Source organism: Tenrec ecaudatus, chromosome 18 (assembly GCF_050624435.1).
Source record: "Tenrec ecaudatus isolate mTenEca1 chromosome 18, mTenEca1.hap1, whole genome shotgun sequence".
Classification (NCBI taxonomy): domain Eukaryota; kingdom Metazoa; phylum Chordata; class Mammalia; order Afrosoricida; family Tenrecidae; genus Tenrec; species Tenrec ecaudatus.
Genome location: NC_134547.1, coordinates 20,304,792 through 20,324,481, shown reverse-complemented (window position 1 = coordinate 20,324,481; position 19,690 = coordinate 20,304,792). Strand labels below are relative to the sequence as shown.

General features: G+C 60.7%; 3 protein-coding genes across 3 annotated transcripts; 2 read left to right on the top strand and 1 right to left on the bottom strand.

Moving 5' to 3' along the window:
* Nucleotides 1–110: 110 nt before the first annotated feature.
* On the top strand, nt 111–5,239 carry PSMD8 (proteasome 26S subunit, non-ATPase 8). Its single transcript, XM_075537064.1, has 7 exons — nt 111–337; nt 1,168–1,240; nt 1,351–1,453; nt 2,571–2,736; nt 3,420–3,520; nt 4,051–4,162; nt 4,719–5,239. The coding sequence occupies exons 1-7, from the start codon at nt 167–169 to the stop codon at nt 4,854–4,856; spliced, it is 864 nt and encodes a 287-aa protein (XP_075393179.1). The 5' UTR covers nt 111–166; the 3' UTR covers nt 4,857–5,239.
* Nucleotides 5,240–5,619: 380 nt separating this feature from the next.
* On the bottom strand, nt 5,620–8,272 carry GGN (gametogenetin). Its single transcript, XM_075536658.1, has 2 exons — nt 6,333–8,272; nt 5,620–5,737 (listed from the first exon to the last, which is right to left on the bottom strand). The coding sequence occupies exons 1-2, from the start codon at nt 8,270–8,272 to the stop codon at nt 5,620–5,622; spliced, it is 2,058 nt and encodes a 685-aa protein (XP_075392773.1).
* A 3,622-nt stretch (nt 8,273–11,894) lies between these two features.
* SPRED3 (sprouty related EVH1 domain containing 3) lies at nt 11,895–18,323 on the top strand. Its single transcript, XM_075536782.1, has 5 exons — nt 11,895–12,071; nt 13,196–13,364; nt 13,458–13,552; nt 16,504–16,641; nt 17,064–18,323. Exons 1-5 carry the CDS (start codon nt 11,895–11,897, stop codon nt 17,727–17,729), a joined length of 1,245 nt encoding a protein of 414 aa, XP_075392897.1. The 3' UTR covers nt 17,730–18,323.
* Nucleotides 18,324–19,690: the final 1,367 nt, after the last annotated feature.

The following is a 19,690-nucleotide window of genomic DNA, read 5'->3' as shown; positions in this document are numbered from 1 at the left end:
CCTGCCCTGGGCCTCGGGCCCCCCACCCTGCCCTGGGCCCCGCCCGCCTCGCCTCCGGGCCCCGCCCCCGGCGCTGGGCCCCGCCCCCCGGCCCCACTTCCGCCGGGCCTGCGTCGTTAGGCGGCGTCGCCGTAAGTCAGGCGGGCAGAGTGCCGCATCACGAAAGATGGCGGCGGCGGCGGTGAACGGAGCGCCGGGCGTCTCGAGCACGGGGCCCGCGGTGGCCCCCGGCGCCGTCCTGCAGGCCGCTGCTGGCATGTACGAGCAGCTCAAGGGCGAGTGGAACCGCAAGAGCCCCAACCTCAGCAAGTGCGGCGAAGAGCTCGGCCGTCTCAAGGTAGGAGCGGCGGGCCCACGCGCGCTCGGAGTCCGGCTGGGGCGAGCGGGGCCCCGGCGGGCCGGGCGAGCTCATGGGGCGAGGGACTTGGAACGGACCACGTGTGGCCCTGGCAGGGCTCGAGGAATGAGCGTCCTGGAACGGCCTAAACGCGGGCCCGCCGTGGGGCCCGGGGGGCGGGGGCAGAGGCGTTCTGGCTTAACCGAGGGAGGGAGGGCTTGAAAGACCGGTGCTGGGGGGTCCGGCTGGCCGGCCGGCCAAAGGGGCGGTGGGATCGAGCCTGGTAAAAGGGGAGTACGTCTGTCCTAAGTCGACCTGGGATTAAAATCCAGCCCACCTGGGGGAGGAAAACGTGGGAATGGGGAGCCTGGCCCGGCTGGCCTGTCCAAAAGGCGTTTCGAAGCTTTGAGGGACCCAGGGACAGACTAAGGGGCCAGCGAGACCGAGTGGGGAAAGGGGCTGACCAGGTGGTGGACAGTGTGCTTCAGATAGCTTGAGTAAGTTTGGGTTGTGCTGTACGTTGGAGCTTCGTGGCCCCCCCTTCCTTGTGTAGGTTTGGGAGTGAGGGTGGCTGGGGAAAGGCCGTGCCACCCTGAACTGATGACCACCATGGTTGCCGTGGCTCAGACCCCAGAGGTCTCTGCCGTTTCCTTGCTCGGGTCATTCATGTTTGTGATCTGAGGCCTCTAATGACGGGCTCTGCCCCCGTGACGCTTCTCTGACAACAAGCCGCGTCAGGGACCAGGACAGGCGCCACTGTCCCGAGTGGACAAGCCGAGGCCCACAGAAGGCCAGTCCCATCATGTTTCCTTCTTGCCCCTTCCTGACAGCTGGTTTTGCTGGAGCTCAACTTCCTGCCCACCACAGGGACCAAGCTGACCAAACAGCAGCTCATTCTGGCCCGTGAGTGTCAGCGGGGCAGGTGGGCTGGGGCTTATGGCCGGAGTGGCAGCAGGCGAGGTGGTGGGGAGGAGACAAAGTCACCCCTGGAGAGCTCACCCTGTCGCCCACAGGTGACATTCTGGAGATCGGGGCCCAGTGGAGCATCCTGCGCAAGGACATCCCCTCCTTCGAGCGCTACATGGCCCAGCTCAAGTGCTACTACTTCGATTACAAGTGAGGAGGGGCCTGCCACTGTCGGGGGCTTGGGGGCAGTTAGGTGGCAGCTCTGAATCCCCTGGTGTGCCAGTCGCCAGGGACTCCCTGCTGCCTCTGCCTCTAGTTCTTCTCCCCTAACCCCGACCCTGAAGCTGTGGGGTCAGGGAACTAACCTGGAGGCCCTCAAACTGGTGGTGTTACAGGTCTTCAATCTGTTTGCCCCTCTGTCTTCCTATGCATCCCCACTCCCTTCTGGACCCACCATGACCATTCACCTGCTCTGGCCACAGGATTCTCACACACACGTATCCGGTAGGACCCAAACTGGCCCTTACTGCTCCCCTTCTCAAGCTGTCAGGACTCTGGACTGATTCAGCCCAAGATCAGACTCTCTGCCAGGCCCTCTGACTCCTGTCTGCACCTCTGCCACCCGGGCCCAGTCCCTCTGGGCTTTGAGTCTCCAAAAGGCCGAGGCATAGGCCAAAGCAGGGCCTCCCCCGAAGTGTGTCACAGAGAGCCCAGTGTCACCTGCATGGATCCGTGGTCAACAGTTTGACCTTGGGAGTCAGGCAAACCTGGGTTTTGAGGGGGACTTTGCCTCTTCCTGGTTATGTGGCTTTGGGCAAATGACCTCACTTCTGGGACCTCCCTTTTCCTCCTTAAAGTGGGGATGATTTTAGGTCCTAATATCATGAAAACCTTAGGTAATGCCCCTACAGTGTTGACAGGGCCTCTGCTGCCATCAAGTCGATGCCAACACATGGTGACCCTGTAGGGCAGGGTAGAACTGTCCCTGTGAGTCTCTTGAGACTGTAGCTCTTTCTCCCAGATGGGGACCTAGTCCAGGGCTAATCACTTTCCTCGGATTACATTGTTGAATTCAGTTAACGTATGTAAACGCTCCACTGGGCAATGGATGCCCGGTGAGACCCATTTCACAGGCAGGTGGGCAGAGACTGAGGCTGTGGACTGAAGTGAGGCCCCTTGCTTGGCAGTGGCTTTATGGTGTGTCTCTCTGGCCCTCAGTCTCAGGCCCTGGAACCCCTGTTGTAGAGGGGATGTCCCTGGAGGACCTGGGTGGGGCGCTTAGGGGGCTGCCCGCGCCTCCTCTTAACTCTCCTGCCCTGGCCCACAGGGAGCAGCTCCCCGAGTCCGCCTACATGCACCAGCTCCTGGGCCTCAACCTCCTCTTCCTGCTGTCCCAGAACCGGGTGGCAGAGTTCCACACGGAGCTGGAACGGCTCCCTGCCAAGGACATCCAGACCAATGTCTACATCAAGCACCCTGTGTCCCTGGAACAGGTGAGACCCTAGCTGGGGCCAGGGGCATGAGGGGACCTGGACGCCTGAGAGGGCGCATCATCTCCAGGCCCATCGGCTCATTCGTCTAAGCCAGCGCTTCTCAACCTGTGGGTCGAGACCCTTTGGGGGCCAAATGACCCTTTCACAAGGGTCGCCTGGTTCATAACAGTGTCAAAATGACAGGTATGAAGTAGCGAAAATAATGTTATGGTCGGGGGTCCCCACAGCATGAGGAGCTGTGTGAAAGGGAGGTGGAGGGCCACTGCTCTAAGCACTGTTGAGTCTGGCACTGGGAGTAGTTTTGGGACTGGGACTGGGACCCGAGCGTCCTGACTGGGGCTGACATCCCAGTGAGCAAGCTAGCCGTGAACAGAGTGGACCACTGCCCTGCAGAGCCTGTCAGGTATTGCTCGGGGAATAGGAAGAAGGTGGAGGACTGGGGCACGGATGAGACTGAAGACTAAGAGGACATTTCCAATGGCTGGGGCAGGGGGACTAGAGGGGAGAGAGCGGGTACCTCCAGCAAGCATTGGAGCTTGGGTACTGGTCCTGGGGAGAGGGGAGACAGTAAGAAAGGATGGCCAAGCTTGGGGTACGGGGGGAAGAGAGGGACCCGGGATGGCTTCCTGGAGGTGGTGGTGGCCTGGCGGAGGGCTCAGGCCTCATCATTTCTCCCTGTGCAGTACCTGATGGAAGGCAGTTACAACAAGGTCTTCCTGGCCAAGGGCAACATCCCTGCTGAGAGCTACACCTTCTTTATTGACATCCTGCTGGACACAATCCGGTGCGTGGGGTTGGGGAGGGCTTGGGCTCTTGAGGGACCAGGGGGTTGGGAGCAGGCCTGATTGCCCAGCTACCGGGTCCTTCTCTTCTGTGAGCTGGGACTGGCCCTGAGAACCGGGATGGTCTGCGGTTTGCTCTGGGTTCCTCGGTTGGGTCGCAGAAGACAGGGATGTGGACTGTGCTGTGTCCCCCTTTCCAGCGCTCTGCAGTCAGCCTGAGCCAGCAGGGTTCTCGGTGGCTGTGAGTTACAGCAGATGGGCAGCAGGCATCTCTTCCCCAGCACCTCTAGGTAGACTTGAACCTCCAGCTTTGGGCTCAGCAAGTGAGGGCCCCTCATCTGACCCCAAGTTGGGATCCAGACAGCTGGGAACGGGTTTCTGAGATTGGGTTGGGGAGGCAGAGCAAGCTGAGTGGGGCCCCGCTGATGTGCTGACTGGGCAGTACTACAGGGCAGTGCCCATGATTCAGCCCTGGGAAGACCAGCCTGAAAACTGGGCTGGGTGCAGCCACAAGACCCTTTGTATTCCCCAGGGATGAGATCGCCGGCTGCATAGAGAAGGCTTATGAGAAGATCCTCTTCAGCGAGGCCACCCGAGTCCTCTTCTTCAACACGCCCAAGAAGATGACAGATTACGCCAAGAAGGTGGGCAGGTGTGGGGGCCACGGGGTCCTTGCATTAGCTGTGGAGTGGGTGGAGCATCCTGGAGGGACACTGGAACTGGACCTCCCAAGCTGAGGTCCATGAACCTCTCTGAGCGCTCACCTATAGAACAGGGCTAGGCTGTGGACTGAGGCCCGCTAGCACGGCACATGGTCTGCGGCCACATCAGAGCCCCTTGGCAGCTGCGTTTCCCACAAGACCGCTCCATGTGGTCTGAGACCTTTGACCAGGAGTGGCTCCCCTGGAGGGAGGTGCTGTTGCCCGGGGTGCTGACACCTTGGTGTCCGACTGAGGGGGTGAAGTGGGGACCGTGATGTTAACCGCTGGCATTGACCCATTGCTTGCTGGGCCACAGCACTGCGCTTTGCCCTTTGAAGATAGTGATGGGGTCTCAGCGCCGGCTGGAGACAGGGCCCCCGCTCCCACAGCATGGTGGAGTGGTGGGCGTGGAGAGGACTTGTTGAGCAAAGCCAGGGCCCCTGGGTGGCAAGAGGGCCTTTGGGATCGTCCCGCTCACCTCTCCTTCCTTTTCCCACAGCGAGGGTGGGTCCTGGGCCCCAGCAACTACTATAGCTTTGCTAGCCAGCAGCAGAAGCCCGAGGACACCACCATCCCGTCCACGGAGCTGGCTGAGCAGGTCATCGAGTACGCCCGGCAGCTGGAGATGATCGTCTGAGTCCAAGGGCAGCGGGCGGGCGGGCTCTGCTCTAATAAAGGCGGATTGACAGTCTGTCCTGGGCCCCTCTCTCCCAGGGTGGGGGGCGAGAGGTGGGCACTCCGAGGGACTTGGCAGATGTGGGGTCTTTAGGCGCCCCCTGATGACACACTTCCACAGGCCCAGCTGCTGTTCAGTGGCCATTCCCCCAGGGGTTCAACAACAGGTGCTGAGTACCTGCAAGTGTGTATGGGGGTGGACACCAGAGTGCACTGGCTCTGGCTTTAGGGGCTGTGTCATCAGCTGTGATGCTGGACTGGGGCCCCAGGTGGCATCAGGGGAGCACAAACTGCCCCACTTTCTAAAATGTTGGCAATAGATTAAATGAGTTTTTTTTTAAAGGACACAGTAGTGAAACCCATCTGTGGGCCACCTACTAAGACCTCTGGGAAAAGGGCTTGGGCTTTCTGCTTCCCATCCCACCTGCGTGTTCGCTCTTGCCCTGCACCTCGAAGCCCGCCCCTGCCCCAGCCTGTGCCCTGTCCTCAAGCCCTCGGTACAGAGTGCAAATCTGTGAGCCGCTTGTGCGCATGGGACTTTGAAGAGTTGTCCAGTCTGTGGGGAGAAACTGGCCGACTGAGCCTCCGAGCTGGGCACCAACCAGGTCAGCTCAGAAACGGGCTGGGGACTGGAGACCTTGGGTGTGGATTTGGCGGCCCCCAACCTGTGACTGACTGCAGCCTGTCATTGAGCTGGTGGTTTTATTCATGGGGAGGGGGAGCATTCATTTGGAGTGAGTGGCCTGCAGGTCATAGTGCTCCAGTCCTGCTACCAGGGCGCCGGCCAGCTTGATGGTGGCCACCCAGGGCGGCTCTCTCAGGTGGTTGGTGGGCGTGCTCAGCCTGGGGGGAAGAGACAGACCCCATCACTACTTGTTTCCCCATCAGCATCAGGAAGCTTCTGGAAGGGCCTGTCTCTGTATCTCAAAGGTAGGTTAGCACAGGACTCTATCCCCTGAATCTTGGGAGAGGGTAGGGAGGAGGGACCCCAGGTGAGTGTGTGTGTCAGTGGTGATGGGCCCAGACACCCAGGTGGTAAGGGATTCAGTGCTGCACCAGGATCTGCCACACTAGTGCCCTCTGTTGGTCAGAGTTGCTAAAGGCAGGGACTGCAGGGCAAAGTGGGGACCTGCGTTTTCTTCCATTTGCTTCAGGAAGAGTTTCCTTCCTCTTCCCCAGGAGCTTGGGATGTGGGCCCCTTTGGCAACCTCAGGCACCTGGCTACCCTGGCAGCTCTCAAGAGTTGATAGAAAGTCAGGGGTCAGCATGAGAGTGGGCACCACAGGGCTATGACAACCCCCTCACCGGGCAGGAGTCCAGGCTCCTGTTAAGCTTGAAATGCCACCAAGGAAGGGTTGGCGTCGACTGGGGTCAGGATGTCAGGGATGGTTAGTGGGGAGGGGCATGCCCTCCGGCCCTGCTCCCGTGCCCCGCTCACCAAGCAGACACATTCTGAGGCAGGCGGCGATGGCGTGGCTGGTGCCGGCAGTAACACTTGCAGGGACAAGAGTTCAGCACCTGGAAGGGGGGCCAGTGGCGCGCTGCGCCCGAGGTAGCCGCCCCAGCTGCAAGGGGCCCGCTGCCGCCACCCGCTGTGCTGTCAGTCGGGTTGACCAGGATACGTGCACGAGGACCGTCTCCAGGCGCGCCATCCTCCCGGGTCGCACCCCGTGCTGCTCGGGGACCCTTGCTCCTGCGCGTTCGAGTCTTGACAGGCACCAGCACTGGCAGCGGTGGTTCTGCTATGGTGGGAGCTGGGGTGGGAGAGGGAGCCGCGGCTGGGGCCGGGGTCAGGGCCCGGGTGGGAACCTGGTCTGCGGTCAAGGCAGGGGATGGAGTAGGGACCTGGTGGGGCGCCTGGGCAGGTTCCACGGGGCCTGGGCTTGGGGCGGGCAGGACTGCCGCTGGCGCCGGTGTTGGCTGGAGCGGCTGCGGTGTGGGCGGCGAAGGCGGCGTGGGCGGTGGCGTGGGCGGCGGCGGCACCGCCTGCTGGCCAGCAGACCCAGGGCGCCGGGGCTCGCCATTGGTGGGCGCGGGGAAGATGAACATCGGCGGCGCCAGCAGCGCAGGTGCTGGTCTCCGCGGCCCGGGAGCGGGCTGCGTCTGCCCCAGCGGCGGCGTGGGCAGCGGAGGCAGAGGAGGCGGCGGTGGCGGCGGCGGCAGGGAGCCCCAGGGCCCCGAGAGCGCTGTAGCGCGCCGTCGGGGCGGCCCCACACCGCCACCAGCCGCATTGAAGCCGAAGTGGCGTTCGGAGCCATCCGGTGGGCTCATCCAGTCGAATTTGGGTTTGGAACCGGGGAGCGTGGTATAAGGTGGCGGTGGTAGGGTCCGGCCATGGGTCACAGGCGCCGAAGGCAGCCGAGAACACGCCTCGCCGTCTCCATCGCCGCCCTCCGCTTCCTGAGACCCCCGAGAGGCCTCTCCCGAGGGCGAGGGCCGAGTGGTCGCAGGAGCCAGGGCCCCCTGCTTCAGGACCTCAGCGTAAGAGATGGCGCCCGAGGTGGCCGAGAAGAGTCCTCCCCCTCCGCCAGCCCCAAGCGAGGCTTTGGCTCCTAAGGAACCCGTGGCAGCCGCAGGGGGCAGCGGGGGTCCCGACTTGAAGGTGACTTTACAGAGCAGGCTCAGGCCAGACTCGGAGGCTGCGGGCCGGGCCATTTCGCCCCCGCCTGCTTCGGGAGGCGCTCCTCCACGGGCCCAGCCGGCCGCCCGGTTCTCGCTGCCCGCCTTGCTGTCGGTGGCGGACGGGGCCGGAGCAACCAAAGCACGAGAGATTCTACGGTCCAGGGGTTGCCGGTCCGGGGGTGGTGGCGGCGGCTGCGGAGGTGGCGGCGGCGGCGGCGGCGGCGGCTTCCGCGCCTCCAAGGACAAGGATGGCTGAGGAGCCAGCGCTGCAGCCGCCGCGGGAGCGGGGTTCTCTTGGGTTAGTTGCCGGGGCCGTGGTGGCAGCGGGCGAAGGCTCAGAGGGTCACCCTGGCCGCGATGGCTCGCCTCCAGCAGGCCGCGAATCCGGGGCACCGGGGTGCCCGTGGGTTTTCGCCACTTAGAGGGTGCGGGCAGCAGGGTGCCCACAGGGGGCGGGGGTGGTGTAGAGACCGGGGCTGCAGCTGCCTCTGTAGGGGGCGGCACTGGCGAGGGCCGTTCTAAGGGCAGGGGCAGGGGCGAGGGTGAGGCCTGGGGCTCCGGGGGTACCAGGAGGCATGGGGGTGTGGAGCTGCCAGGGAGCCAGCCGCCCAGGCCTCGAGCCAGGCGCATGGCCGGGGAGGAGGGGGTCACCTCCGGCTCCACCAGCGACACCCGGCGGGAGTCGGAGACTCGGTCCAAGGCCTGCTCTTTTCGGGAGCCCCCGCCCGCGGATGGCTCCGACTGCACATTCCCCATTTCGGATGGACGTCAGGGGCTGTGGTCAGAAAAATTCCACAGATCAGCCTGTCCCAAGGCGTTGGGGAGCCTTGGAATCTAGCTGAACTTGATTCTGCTCTTAAACAATGGCCCCACACCTGACCTCCAAGACCTCAATTTTTTAGCTGCTAGCCTGAAATCACCAGCCAGCTCTGCCAGAGATAAATGGGGCCTTCTACTTCTGTGACGAGTTACAGTCTCAAACTCACAGGTTCAGCTCTACTCTGCCCTACAGGGTCGCTGTGTGCTGGAATGGACAAGATGGCAGTGGCCTGTGCACTTCTGGTGGCATAGTGGTTATGCACCGGGCTGCTAACTGCAAGGTCAGCAGTTCAAAGCCACCAGTCAGTCCGCAGGAGAAAGAAGTGGCTTCCTAGAAAGAGCTTTGGATAGACTCATAGTGAGTCTAGAACATGCACTTGATGGCAGTGAGTTTTTGTTGGGGGGTAAGGATGGGGAGACCTGCACTCCTGGCTTGGTCTATCTACATCTAAGTCCTGTGCTCCAACCCGCGACTCAAAAGAGCCCTTGAATGGTCTCTCACGCTGGCCAGGCCCCTAGTCTCCAGGCTCATAAACTCAGGTCTTGCCGACCTTCTGGTCTCAGTCACACCAGCCATGGTGGTTGTGCCCAGTAGCCTACAGGGCTACAAGGAGGTCAGTCACGTCCCCTAGGCTCCCTTCCCCACTCCCAATTTTTAGGAAATACCGCCATCTCCACTCCCCTAAAACTATAGCTGTACCTAACAAATACCAGCTATTCACGTCATGCTAATCTCTCCGTCTCACCTCTAACCCTCTGGTTATTTGGGTCTTTCCCTTTTCTCGGGAGCCGTGGAGTACCGGTTACATGTTGGGCTGCTAACCGCATGGTCAGCACTTCTAAACCACCAGTGGCTGTGTGTGTGGGGAGTGGGGGGTTGTGGGAGGAGAAAGATGAGGCTTTCTACTCCTGTAAAGAGTTGCAACCTCAGAAACCTACAGGAGTTATACAGTTGCTACGAGTCAGAATTGACTCAATAGCGGTGAGCTGTTTGTTTTTTTTGGGGGGGGTTGGCTTTTTCCTAGCGGGCAGCAAGCCCCCCAGCCCTCTTAGACTTCTTCCCTCTCCAGGTTGACCCGCACTGTCAGCGCTCTGACTCCACGCTTTTCTCCGAGCCCCGCCCCGGCTCCGCCTCCGCCTCCGCTCCCAGGTCCCCGCTCACCGACTCCTCCAGCGGAACCAAGTTCAGACTGGGTCCCCCTGGGCCCAGGGCAGGGCGGGGAACGGCCGTAGCAGAAAATAACCGTAAAGAACGCGGTGCGGGTGAAGACCAGACAGCGGAGGCGGATTCCGAGGCCGAGGCCCCGCCCCTGGGTGCGAGGCCCCGCCCTCCCCTTATGAACCTGCTTCGTCCGTCTCCAGCCCACCGCTTTAGAACGTTTGTCCAAGCCCCGCCCCTTTCGATTGCCCCGCCCCTCCGAATGTGTCCCTTTTCCAGAACCCCGCCCACGACAAATAGCCCCGAAGCTCCTCCCTTTTGGACCCTCCGTTTACTCTCCTCCAGAGTCCTCGGCCCACCCAGAAAGCCTCCACCGCTGACCCGCCTCTTCCATGACGCTCGCTCAGGTCCTGGCTCTCAGAGACCCCGCCCCTTTGCGAAGGCTCCCGTCTCGCCCCACCCCTTCTCGAACCCCGCGGGACACCCCAGCCCCACCCATTTAGAACCTGAGGCATAAGCCCCCACCCGTTTAGAGCCCTGAGTCCCAGACCTGCCTGGGACCCCTTCTCATATCCTCTGGCACCAATGGCGCGTGCAGGGGAGGAAGTGGGGGATTCCTTCTGGGCCCTGGGAACATGGGGGCGGGCTGGGGGGCTGTTGGCGAGGTCCGGAGCCGGGCTCTAGGACCCAGCGGGCAAATCCGCCCTCTTCGCGTTTACCCCTCCCCCTAGGCCGCCCCCTCCTCCCTCCACCCGGTTTCCAGGTCCCCCCTCCCTCCCCCTCGACCCGGCTCCTGGTGCCCGTCTCCAGCGCGGCTGGAGCCAGCCGGGAAGCCGGAGCGCAGAGGAGGAGAATGAGGCCGCGTCGCCGCCGCTCGGAGCCCGGCTGGAGCCTCCCAGGCAGGTGCCGAGGGGGGCAAGTGGGCGGGGGCGGACGGACCGCCTGCCCCGGTGAGGCGGCGGCAGGGACCGCGCTGCGCCACCTGCCCACCGGGGCGACCCTCGGACCTAGGAGGACTAGGGAGGGGAGGCCCCCAAACTGCGCGGCAGCCATTTGGGAGGGCAATCTCCTTTTGGGGGCCTAGACTTCCTCCATGGACGCCCCATTCATAAAATTCCGTCCTGGACCCCCCACCATAGAGGAACTCTAGGGACCACTCTCCCGGAGTGTCACAGATATGCGGGGAACTCTGGGCACCCAGGCATCCTGATGCCCCTGGGCTAGGCCTGGGGAGACCCTTGTCCTCTTTGCCTGCTTCACCTGTTGTCGGGGGAGGCGGGAGGACAAAGGAAGCCGCGTCACGTGACTGCTCATTCACAAAATCCCATCCCATTGAGAAAAGGGGGCTGGGGGCGCTGCGGCTGCCCCCTCCCCTCCCGGAGGCCGTAGAAACCCGGTCGCCTGTAGGTGGGGGAGGGGGCTAGAGCTGGTGGCCCGAGTCCCTAAGCTTGGGATGCCAAGGTCCCTATGCTGAGTGGCAGTGAGGGGCTGGACGCTCGTCCTGCTCACTGGGTGGAGGACTAGGTCCCTAGAGCTGGCGAGGGGTGTGGGGGGCGGACGGGAGAAGGGGTAAAATGGTTCTGAAGGATGATCAATCCGCCCTCCTCCTACGCGATCCCCTTTGCTTTCCCTGGGCTGGGGCCTTGAGGCTTGTTTTTTGTGAATGAAATGTTCTCTGGAGATGCCTCCTTCGGCCGCTCTGCCTCCATCTCCTCGGTCTCGCTCTGGCCATTTCTGGTTTTCTCCCAACCCATCTTCCCATTGCTGGCTGACTCCGTGAGCTATCCATCCGGTCTCATTCATAAATCCGGGAAGGAGAGCGAGGGTGGGAACTTGGCTTTCTCACCCAGTCCGTGCCCTGAGCGACGTGTGCGAAGGCAGTGGAGGGGTTGGTGGGTCCCCGGAAAATACATATGCGCAGGCACCCCAGTTATTTTGGGGGGTCATGGGTGGGGCTGTATTGCGGGAGGAGAGGGAGAGCAGTGGGAGGAGGGGAGGTGGAAATCCAAGGCCATGGGGGTGGGGGTGGGGGACAAGGTAGGCAAGAAATGGACCAGGCAAGAAAGCAGTTGTGGAAGGGATGAGGTGGGGGCGTGGGTTGGGGGAGGTGGGCCAGACGAACAGGGTCGGGCGGTGGTGGTGGTGGTGGTGGTGGTGGTGGTGGTGGTGGTGGTGGTGGTGGTGGTGGTGGTGGTGGGTGGTGGGTGGTGGGGGGGCGGGAGAGCTGAAGGCAGGGTGGAGGTAATGGCGATGGGGGAAGGGGTTTTTCCATGGATCTCCGTGGGAGAGATGAAGATGAGAGGCTGCCGAGGATTGGGGTAACGCAGAATCTATCCGGGAGCAGGCTTGGGCTCACTGACGGGGTTGTCTCTGCCCCCTTCCCCCTCCCCCTCCAGGTACATGGTGCGGGTCCGAGCAGTGGTGTTGACCCGAGATGACTCCAGTGGGGGCTGGCTGCCTGTGGGGGGCGGGGGCCTCAGCCAGGTGAGCCTATGTCAGGTCCGAGGGGCCAGGCCCGAGGGGGGGGCCCGCCAAGGGCACTACGTCATCCACGGGGAGCGCCTCCGGGACCAGAAAGTGAGCCACCCTGGGGTCTGGGGGGTGGGGACTGGCTGGGCAGTCATGGGGCTGGGGCTGAGATGGGGGAGGGGTGCTAAGGAGAGGGGTGGCGTAGCTTCCAGCATGGGAATCCAACGGATTATGGGATGGGGTTTGGACGGGAATATCTGTCCACTGGAAATGAGAGCTGGGAGCTTCGGGAATTATTGGGGCCACTAAGTGGGCCCTGTCCACCACCCCCTCCTGCTGGGCTGTCACAGCAGCCTCCTCACTGGTCCACCTGCGCCTGTGTCTGCACACTGGCCTGCTCCTGCCTGTCCTAGTCTCTTCTCGCTCAAAGTCCTTGGGGACCTCCTGTGTTCACAAGTCCTCTAAAGCTTTCTCTGACTTAGAGACCCTTGCCATGGGCCACAAAGGCCTACACCACCCGTCCCCTCCTGGTCTAAGCTCAGCTAGGCCCTGGATTGGGGGTGGAATTTGGAAATGTCAAATTGGGTTTGCCATCCCCTGTGTGGATTCAGCCGGAAATTCTGGGTGGAGTGGCCTGCCTGGGAGGGGCAGTATTACCCAGCCAGCTGGGGATGGAGCAGAAAGATTGGGATTGCCTCCAGAGGCATGGGGGAGGGGTTGCATTTCAGAGCCAGGGCCAAGTGGAGCCGGAGGGGGTGGGTTTGTAATTGTGCTAGGGAATTGGATGTGGCAGGTGAGGTTATGAGCCGGTCCGGATGTGGATCAGCATCCTAAGAATGGAACCGTATATTTGAGTAAGGTTTGCTGGTGATTCATGGTTCAGGAAGGGGTTCACAGTGATATTTCGAGGTGTGCAGTCACTTTGGGGAGCACAACTGAGTCAGAAGTGTGGGGACAGTGGGTAATTGGAAGGCAATTAGCAATACATTTTTGAGGCATTCAGTGAGATTTGAGGGTTCCCATAGGAGTGTGAGGAAGATGCAGGGGCACCCCAAGGGGCTTGGGGAAAATATTAGAGGATCAGAGGTGTGTTTGAGAAAATTGAGGAGTGGTCTTGGGGCTCAGGGAGACAGTACTGGGGTGCACCGGCTGCAGGGGTTGAGGAGAAGGCATGGGTGTGCCTGGCTGAGTGGAGGTGACCTAACCCCTCTCGTCCCTTTCTGCCCCCTCAGACCACTTTAGAGTGTACCCTGAAGCCAGGTTTGGTTTACAACAAGGTGAACCCCATCTTCCACCACTGGAGCCTGGGTGACTGCAAGTTTGGACTGACATTCCAGAGCCCCGCAGAGGCTGACCAGTTTCAGAAGGCTCTGCTGGCTGCCCTGGCTGCCCTGGGCCCAGGTGGGTGGTGCAGGTGTTGGGTGCTGGAGTTGGGGCAGGAGGAGCAGAGGCCCAGTGACTTAATAATGTCTGACTTTTCTTCCTGCCCCCCAGGCTCGCTCACATCCTCCTCTTCCTCCTCCTCTTCCTCTTCTTCCACCTCCTCCTCCCCTTCCCAGGACACGGCTGAGACTCCCTGCCCTCTGACGGTGAGTGAGCCCCCAGGCTGAGCAGGGCAACATCTGGTGGGCCCAAATGACAGCGAAGAGTATCACGTTCATCTCAGTCATTCTAGTGTTTCTATCGTGCTGTTGGCACGGTCTTTCAGCTCTGTCTGCCTGGCGGGGTTTCGTCTACTGGGGATATGTCAGTGAACAAAACCCAAGTCCCTTTTCCCAGGCGGAGCCCTGGTGGCACGGTGGTTACACATGGGACTGCTAAGCACAAGGTCGGTCGTTTGAAACCACCAGCTGCTCCTTAAAGAAAGATGGGGCTTTCTACTCCCGTAAAGAGTTAGTCTCAGAAACCCACTGGGGCAGTTCTATTCTACCCTGTCCTGAAAGGTTGCTGTGACTCAGAATAGATTTGCTGGCAGTGAGGTTTTTGTTGTTGTTGTTGTTGTTGTTCGTTTCATCTCCTCTGTCAGAAAACACTGATTCCACTTTGAAAAGGATCCGAACTTGCCTCTACCGTCTCCTTGTGCCTGGCGCATTCTAACAGCTTCCACCACCTCCCCATTCTTCTCTCCACCACCCCACCCTGCCCACCTCCAGTCTGTCCCCCAGCGGCAATCAGGGGAACCTTACTGTGACCTCAGTCAGATCACAGCCTTCCCTGGTTCAGAACTCTCCCGGGACAGCCTCTGTCACTCAGGGTCAAGGACAAAGTCCTCACTGGGGCACAAGATTCCACCCCACCTGGCCCCCTGTTCCTCTCCCTGGCTCATTCACTCTGCCCTAACTCCCTGGCCCCCTGGCACACTGTGCCTCCAATAGGGAGGCAGGAACCTGGCCCAGGGACCTTGTACTGGCTGTGCCCGCTGCTGCTGAACACTCTTCCCCTAAATGGCCCTGTGGCTCCTTCCCTTCAGTTCCCATAAGGCTTTATGCAAATATCATGGGCTCCTAGAGGCCCTCCTGGGGGCAGCCTAAAAAAACCTTGTGCGCCCGCCCCAGTACCCTTCATCCTTTTCTCGTTGCCCATCTTCCAGGACTGGTTTCCTAATTTGCTTTCAAGAGAGATCTTTTTTTTTTTTTTAAATCATTGGGAGCTCGTACAACTCTTATCACAATCCATCCGTCCATCCATTGTATGAAGCACATTTGTACATTTGTTGCCATCGTCATTCTCAAAACATTTTCTTTCTTCTTGAGCCCTTGGTATCAGCTCCTCATTTTTCCTCCTCCCTCCCCCACCCTTGATAATTTATAAATTATTGCTATTTTTTCATGACCGATGACTCCCTTGACTCACTTTTCTGTTGTCTACTCCCCTGCCAGGGGGTTATAGGTAGATCACTGTGATCGGTTCCCCTTTCTCCCCCTACCTTCCCCTTCCTCTTCTGGTATGGCCACTCTCAATATTGGTCCTGAGGGGTTTATCTGTGCTGGATTCCATCTTTTTCTTACCGGTTAGTTCACTGCCCAGCTCCCAGGCTAGGCTGGCCACTCAAGCAGGCAGGAGTCTGACTAATTGCTTCTGGCTGCATCCTGTGCACATGAAGCTGTGCCTGACATGCACTAAATGGTCACTACAGTGTGTTGAATGCACAAGTGAATTCATGTAATGCGGGGTAAGGGGGGGCCTCAATTTGGCACTTAGGAGGTACAGGGAAGCCCTGGTGGCCTAGTGATTGATTACTCATTGTACTGCTAACTACAGAGACAGCAGTTCGAAAACACCAGCCGCTCTATGGGAGAAAGACAAGACCTGCTGCTCTTGGAAAGGAGACCCACAGAGGCCCTTCTACCCTGTCCTAGAGGGTGGGTCACTATGAGTTGGAATCGACTGGATGGCAGTGTGTCTGGTTTGGGTTGTTTTGGGGACAGTAGAAGTTGGGGGAGGAGCAAGGCTGGGTCCCTGGGCAGCCCCAGGGGCTCCCACAGCCTGAATGGAGGTGGGACTACAGTGGTGCTGTGGCTCCCAGACCCCCTCTCCCATCCTTTCGTTTGCCTCTCTGAGCTGGGCATGCATGACCTGGCCATGGACTCCATGCTTTTTGCAGATGGTGAACCAAGCAGATTGAAATCAGCCCCAAGGCACAGACAGGACACCGAAAGGCCCAGCAGTGACCTGTCAGCCTATGAGGGGCCAAGCCTGGGTTAGATGGGGAGCCTAGTTAGGGCCTTCCAGGTGGTCAGGACACCTGGAGAAAGACATGGAGTTGGGCAGAAGGCTGACACCCAAGGGAGAGAGGCCCCCCAAGAAGGGAGAAGTGTGGGATGAAGTCCCGCAGGTCAGTGAGCTGAGCAGATAAGAACACACCACATCCCACACCCATTGCCCTTGAGTGGAATTGCACCTCAACGGGAGCTTAGAGGACAGAGTATGACTGCCTGCACAGGGTGTCCAAGGCTGTCAGTCTTTACGGAAGCCGGCGGCCTCATCTTTCTCCCACAGAGAGGCTGGTGGGTTTGAACCATTGAACTTTGGTTTCTCATGACAATGCTTAACCTACTGCGCCACCAGGGATACTTGCAGGTAAGAATACGCAGTGCCATCGAGCCCAGTCTGCCTCGCTGTGACCCTAAAAGCCAGGGGAGAACCGCCCCCGCGGGATTCCCTGTGGTATCTCTTTAGGGGAGTAGAAAGCCGCCTCTTTCTGCCTCAGAGCTGGCTGGTGGTTTCAAACTGCTGACCTTGCTCTTGGTAGCTTGATGCATCCGCCAGCGCTCTTCCAGATAAGAAGATGGGGGTCTAATATAAAGATAACGACCATGACTCGCTCGCCCTGTGCCGCAGGCAGGGGCTCAGCCCTTTACTGGGGTAGACTCAGGACTGCTGCCCACCTGAGGGGGAAGAAACGGTGTATACCACCAGCCAGTGCCTAGGGAGACCTCCCACTGCTAAAGCCCCCTGCTCCTGGCGGGAGGGGGGTTGTCAGTGCGAGGGGGGCGCCTGGACTGGAGGCCCCCCAGGCAAGGCCTGCAATCTTTTCCAGTCTCATGTGGACAGCGACTCCTCCAGTCACAGCCGCCAGGAGACGTCTCCTGCTGGGGGGGCGGCCCCCATCATCACCTTGGAGACTTCTTCGGGCTTCAGGCCGGCCACGCCCCCTCAGCGCCGCTCCTCCGCCCAGGTGCGACTTTGGGGGCTGAAGAAAGGAAGCGGGCGGCCCCTGCGGGAGTGGGGCAAGACACTTGGGGCCTTTCGTGGGCAAGAGCCAGGACAAACACCCGAACACGCTACTGGGTGATGAGGCTGGTGGGGGATTTAGAGAGAAACCCGCGTTCCTGGGTGGGGGCTTCCCCAGCCTCCTGCACTGTGGGTGTGACCCCCCACCAGGGAATGAGGGAGTGGAGCAGTCTGTGGATCGGGGCGTGGTCACTCTGGGGTCTAGCGGGGATCTTCAAAGCCTGGGTCTGGGACCCTGGAGCCTCTGGGGAGACAGGAGTTAGCGAACCTGTGATCCTGTGTCTGCATTGGGTCTCCTGGGACTGGGACTGGGACGAATTGAGGTGGGGAGTGGGGAGTCACCCTCCGTGTCCATCTGTCTTACAGAGCTCCCCTCCACTGCTGCGCTTCACGGGGACCCCGGAGCCCGCTGAGCCGCTGGTGGGGCCCGGGGGTCCTGGCTGGGGGGGCCGAGGCTATGAGGATTACCGGCGCGCCGGGCCGCCCCCACCCCTCGCCCTGTCCACCTGCGTGGTGCGCTTCGCCAAGACCGGGGCCTTGAGGGGTGCCGCATTGGGCCCCCCCACGGCCCTCCCTGCAGCTCTGCCCGAGGCTGTACCTCCTGCGCCCCCAGCACGCCCACCCCCGGGGCTGAGCCCCGCCGGGGCGCCCACGAAGGCCTCCCCGGAGGCGGAGGAGGTGGCGCGCTGCCTGCACTGCCGGGCGCCCTTCCGCCCTGGCGCCGACGGCCGAGGTGGCCGCTGCGCAGAGGCCCCAGACCCGGGTCGCCTCCTGGTGCGGCGTCTCAGCTGCCTCTGGTGCGCCGAGAGCTTGCTCTACCACTGCCTGTCGGACGCCGAGGGCGACTTCTCGGACCCGTGCGCCTGCGAGCCGGGCCACCCGCGCCCCGCCGCGCGCTGGGCCGCGCTGGCCGCCTTGTCGCTCGCCGTGCCCTGCCTCTGCTGCTACGCGCCGCTGCGCGCCTGCCACTGGGTCGCTGCGCGGTACGGCTGTGCGGGCTGCGGGGGTCGCCACGAGGAGGCCGCGCGGTGAGGATGGCGTGGTGGGTCCCCCGTTGCCCGACGGAGGACCCAAATTGGAGGGTCCTGCACCGTGGACTCCATTAGACACCCAAACCCAAACCCAGGCACGCCCAGAACTTGGAGTTTGGGTTTGGTTTGTGAAGCCCCAGACCTGGGACCTGGATCCCCAGTCTAGGAAGTGAGACACATTTCCCCCACCCCGCCCCCAGCCAGGTTTTTTGGGATGTCTGCCCAAGAGGCCACTGGGATCCTGAGTTCTGGTGCCCCCACTTATGGCCAGGACTGGGGGGGGTCCAGGTGTTGTGCCCTCCCCCCCAAAAAGTAAGTGTTGTTCCTCCTAACCTCTATGCCCTTGGTTCTAGTCCCATTTGGGAGTGGGTCATTTTTGTTATGTCAATGGACAGAATTATAGTAGGGTGTGTTCCATAGCAGTCTCTCCTGAACTATAAAAAGAGTCTGCAAAGGAGGATGGGGAAGAGGGAAGCCCCGCCACTGGAAGATTGCCTGGGAGAGCAACTCCAGAGAGACCACGATCGGCCTTCCAGGCCGGCCCCCTGAACTGGACTTCTAGCCTCCTCAACTGTGAGAAAATAAATCTGTTACAGTCCCCCCTGCATGGCACTTGTGTTGTAGTCCAACTAGGTAAGGGAGACACCAGGCATTCCCAGGTGTCCCGCCTCACACCTAACCCAAACCAAACAAGCACACTCACTGCCATCCGGTCGATGCTGGCTCATAGCGACTCTGTAAGACAGGGTAGAACTGCCCCTGTGAGTTTCCGAGACTGCATACAGATCTCCTCCCAAGCCCAGGCCCGAGACCAAATGACCAGGGCAGATCTAGTGCCCCCTGGCACCGTGATCCATCACAGGACAGGGTTCCAGGCTCAGATAGGATTGCCAGGAGCAGGCCTTGCCTGGATCCTATTGCTCTCCGATCTTGATATGGCAGGACATCCCAGAATGGTCTCTGAGTGGTGACCTAGACTGGGGGATGCATGTGAGAGGTCCCTGATAACTCCAGCAGCCCCCAAGGCGCTAACCCTCCAGGACTTGAGATGCCACGGTCTTGTATGACAGCCAGTTTATTTCCATAAGACGCCCTAAATCTGAAGCCTAAACAACCCCAGGGTCTCCAGGAATCCAGACTTTTAAGACTTCCTAAGTCTGAATCTATTCAAACATGAGATGTTCTGGCACTAAAGTGCCTCGCGAGATCCACCCTGAAACCTGCAAGACCCAGATGTCAGATGCTAAGTTCGGGACCCAGAAAAGACCTCCCACCTGAAGTCCACCTACCCAAATTAGTACCTCCAGGAGCTTTGGAGCTCAGATTTAAGACCCTGAGGTTCCTGATGCCACCTGAGGTGTATTGAGGTCGCTCACACCTCAGGACTCAAGACACTGGTCTCTGGGCCTTAAATAACCTACCTTCCTTGCTCCCCTTGGGCCTATGTTCCAAGACCCAGCTTGTCAGTCTCCTGGTGGCTGGGAGCCTAGTCCACAGAAGATGGGGTGGCCATGAACGCCTAGGCCCCTTGGCGCTCAGTTCTTGGTAGTTTGGCAGCGCTGGCTTGATCTAAGAACACACGGTACCATTGGCTTCCGAGATGCAGCATCTTAAGGCACTGTGATGTTGGATCGGCCGCAAGATCTTGTCCCCGTAGGTCAGGCACAGTCAGGTGTGAGGTGCCCTGGGAGCCCAATCCCAGGACCCTCAGACCCCAGGTTTCTTTGAGCTCAAGCCACTCCAGCATGGTGCAGGCCCAGGAACGCCCCACTGCCTAGCTCCCCAGGGCCAAGATGTATACTCTCTGAGATCTGTCCTTTGCTCTGGCCCTTCGGGCTACTCCTGAGAGTCATGGGTCCCGGTTCTGGGACTGAGAACTCCATCCTTCAGAATGACCCTTTACCTCCAGGATGGGGGGAGTCCCCCTTTGAATCCACATGTCACCAGATGCTAGCAGCGAAA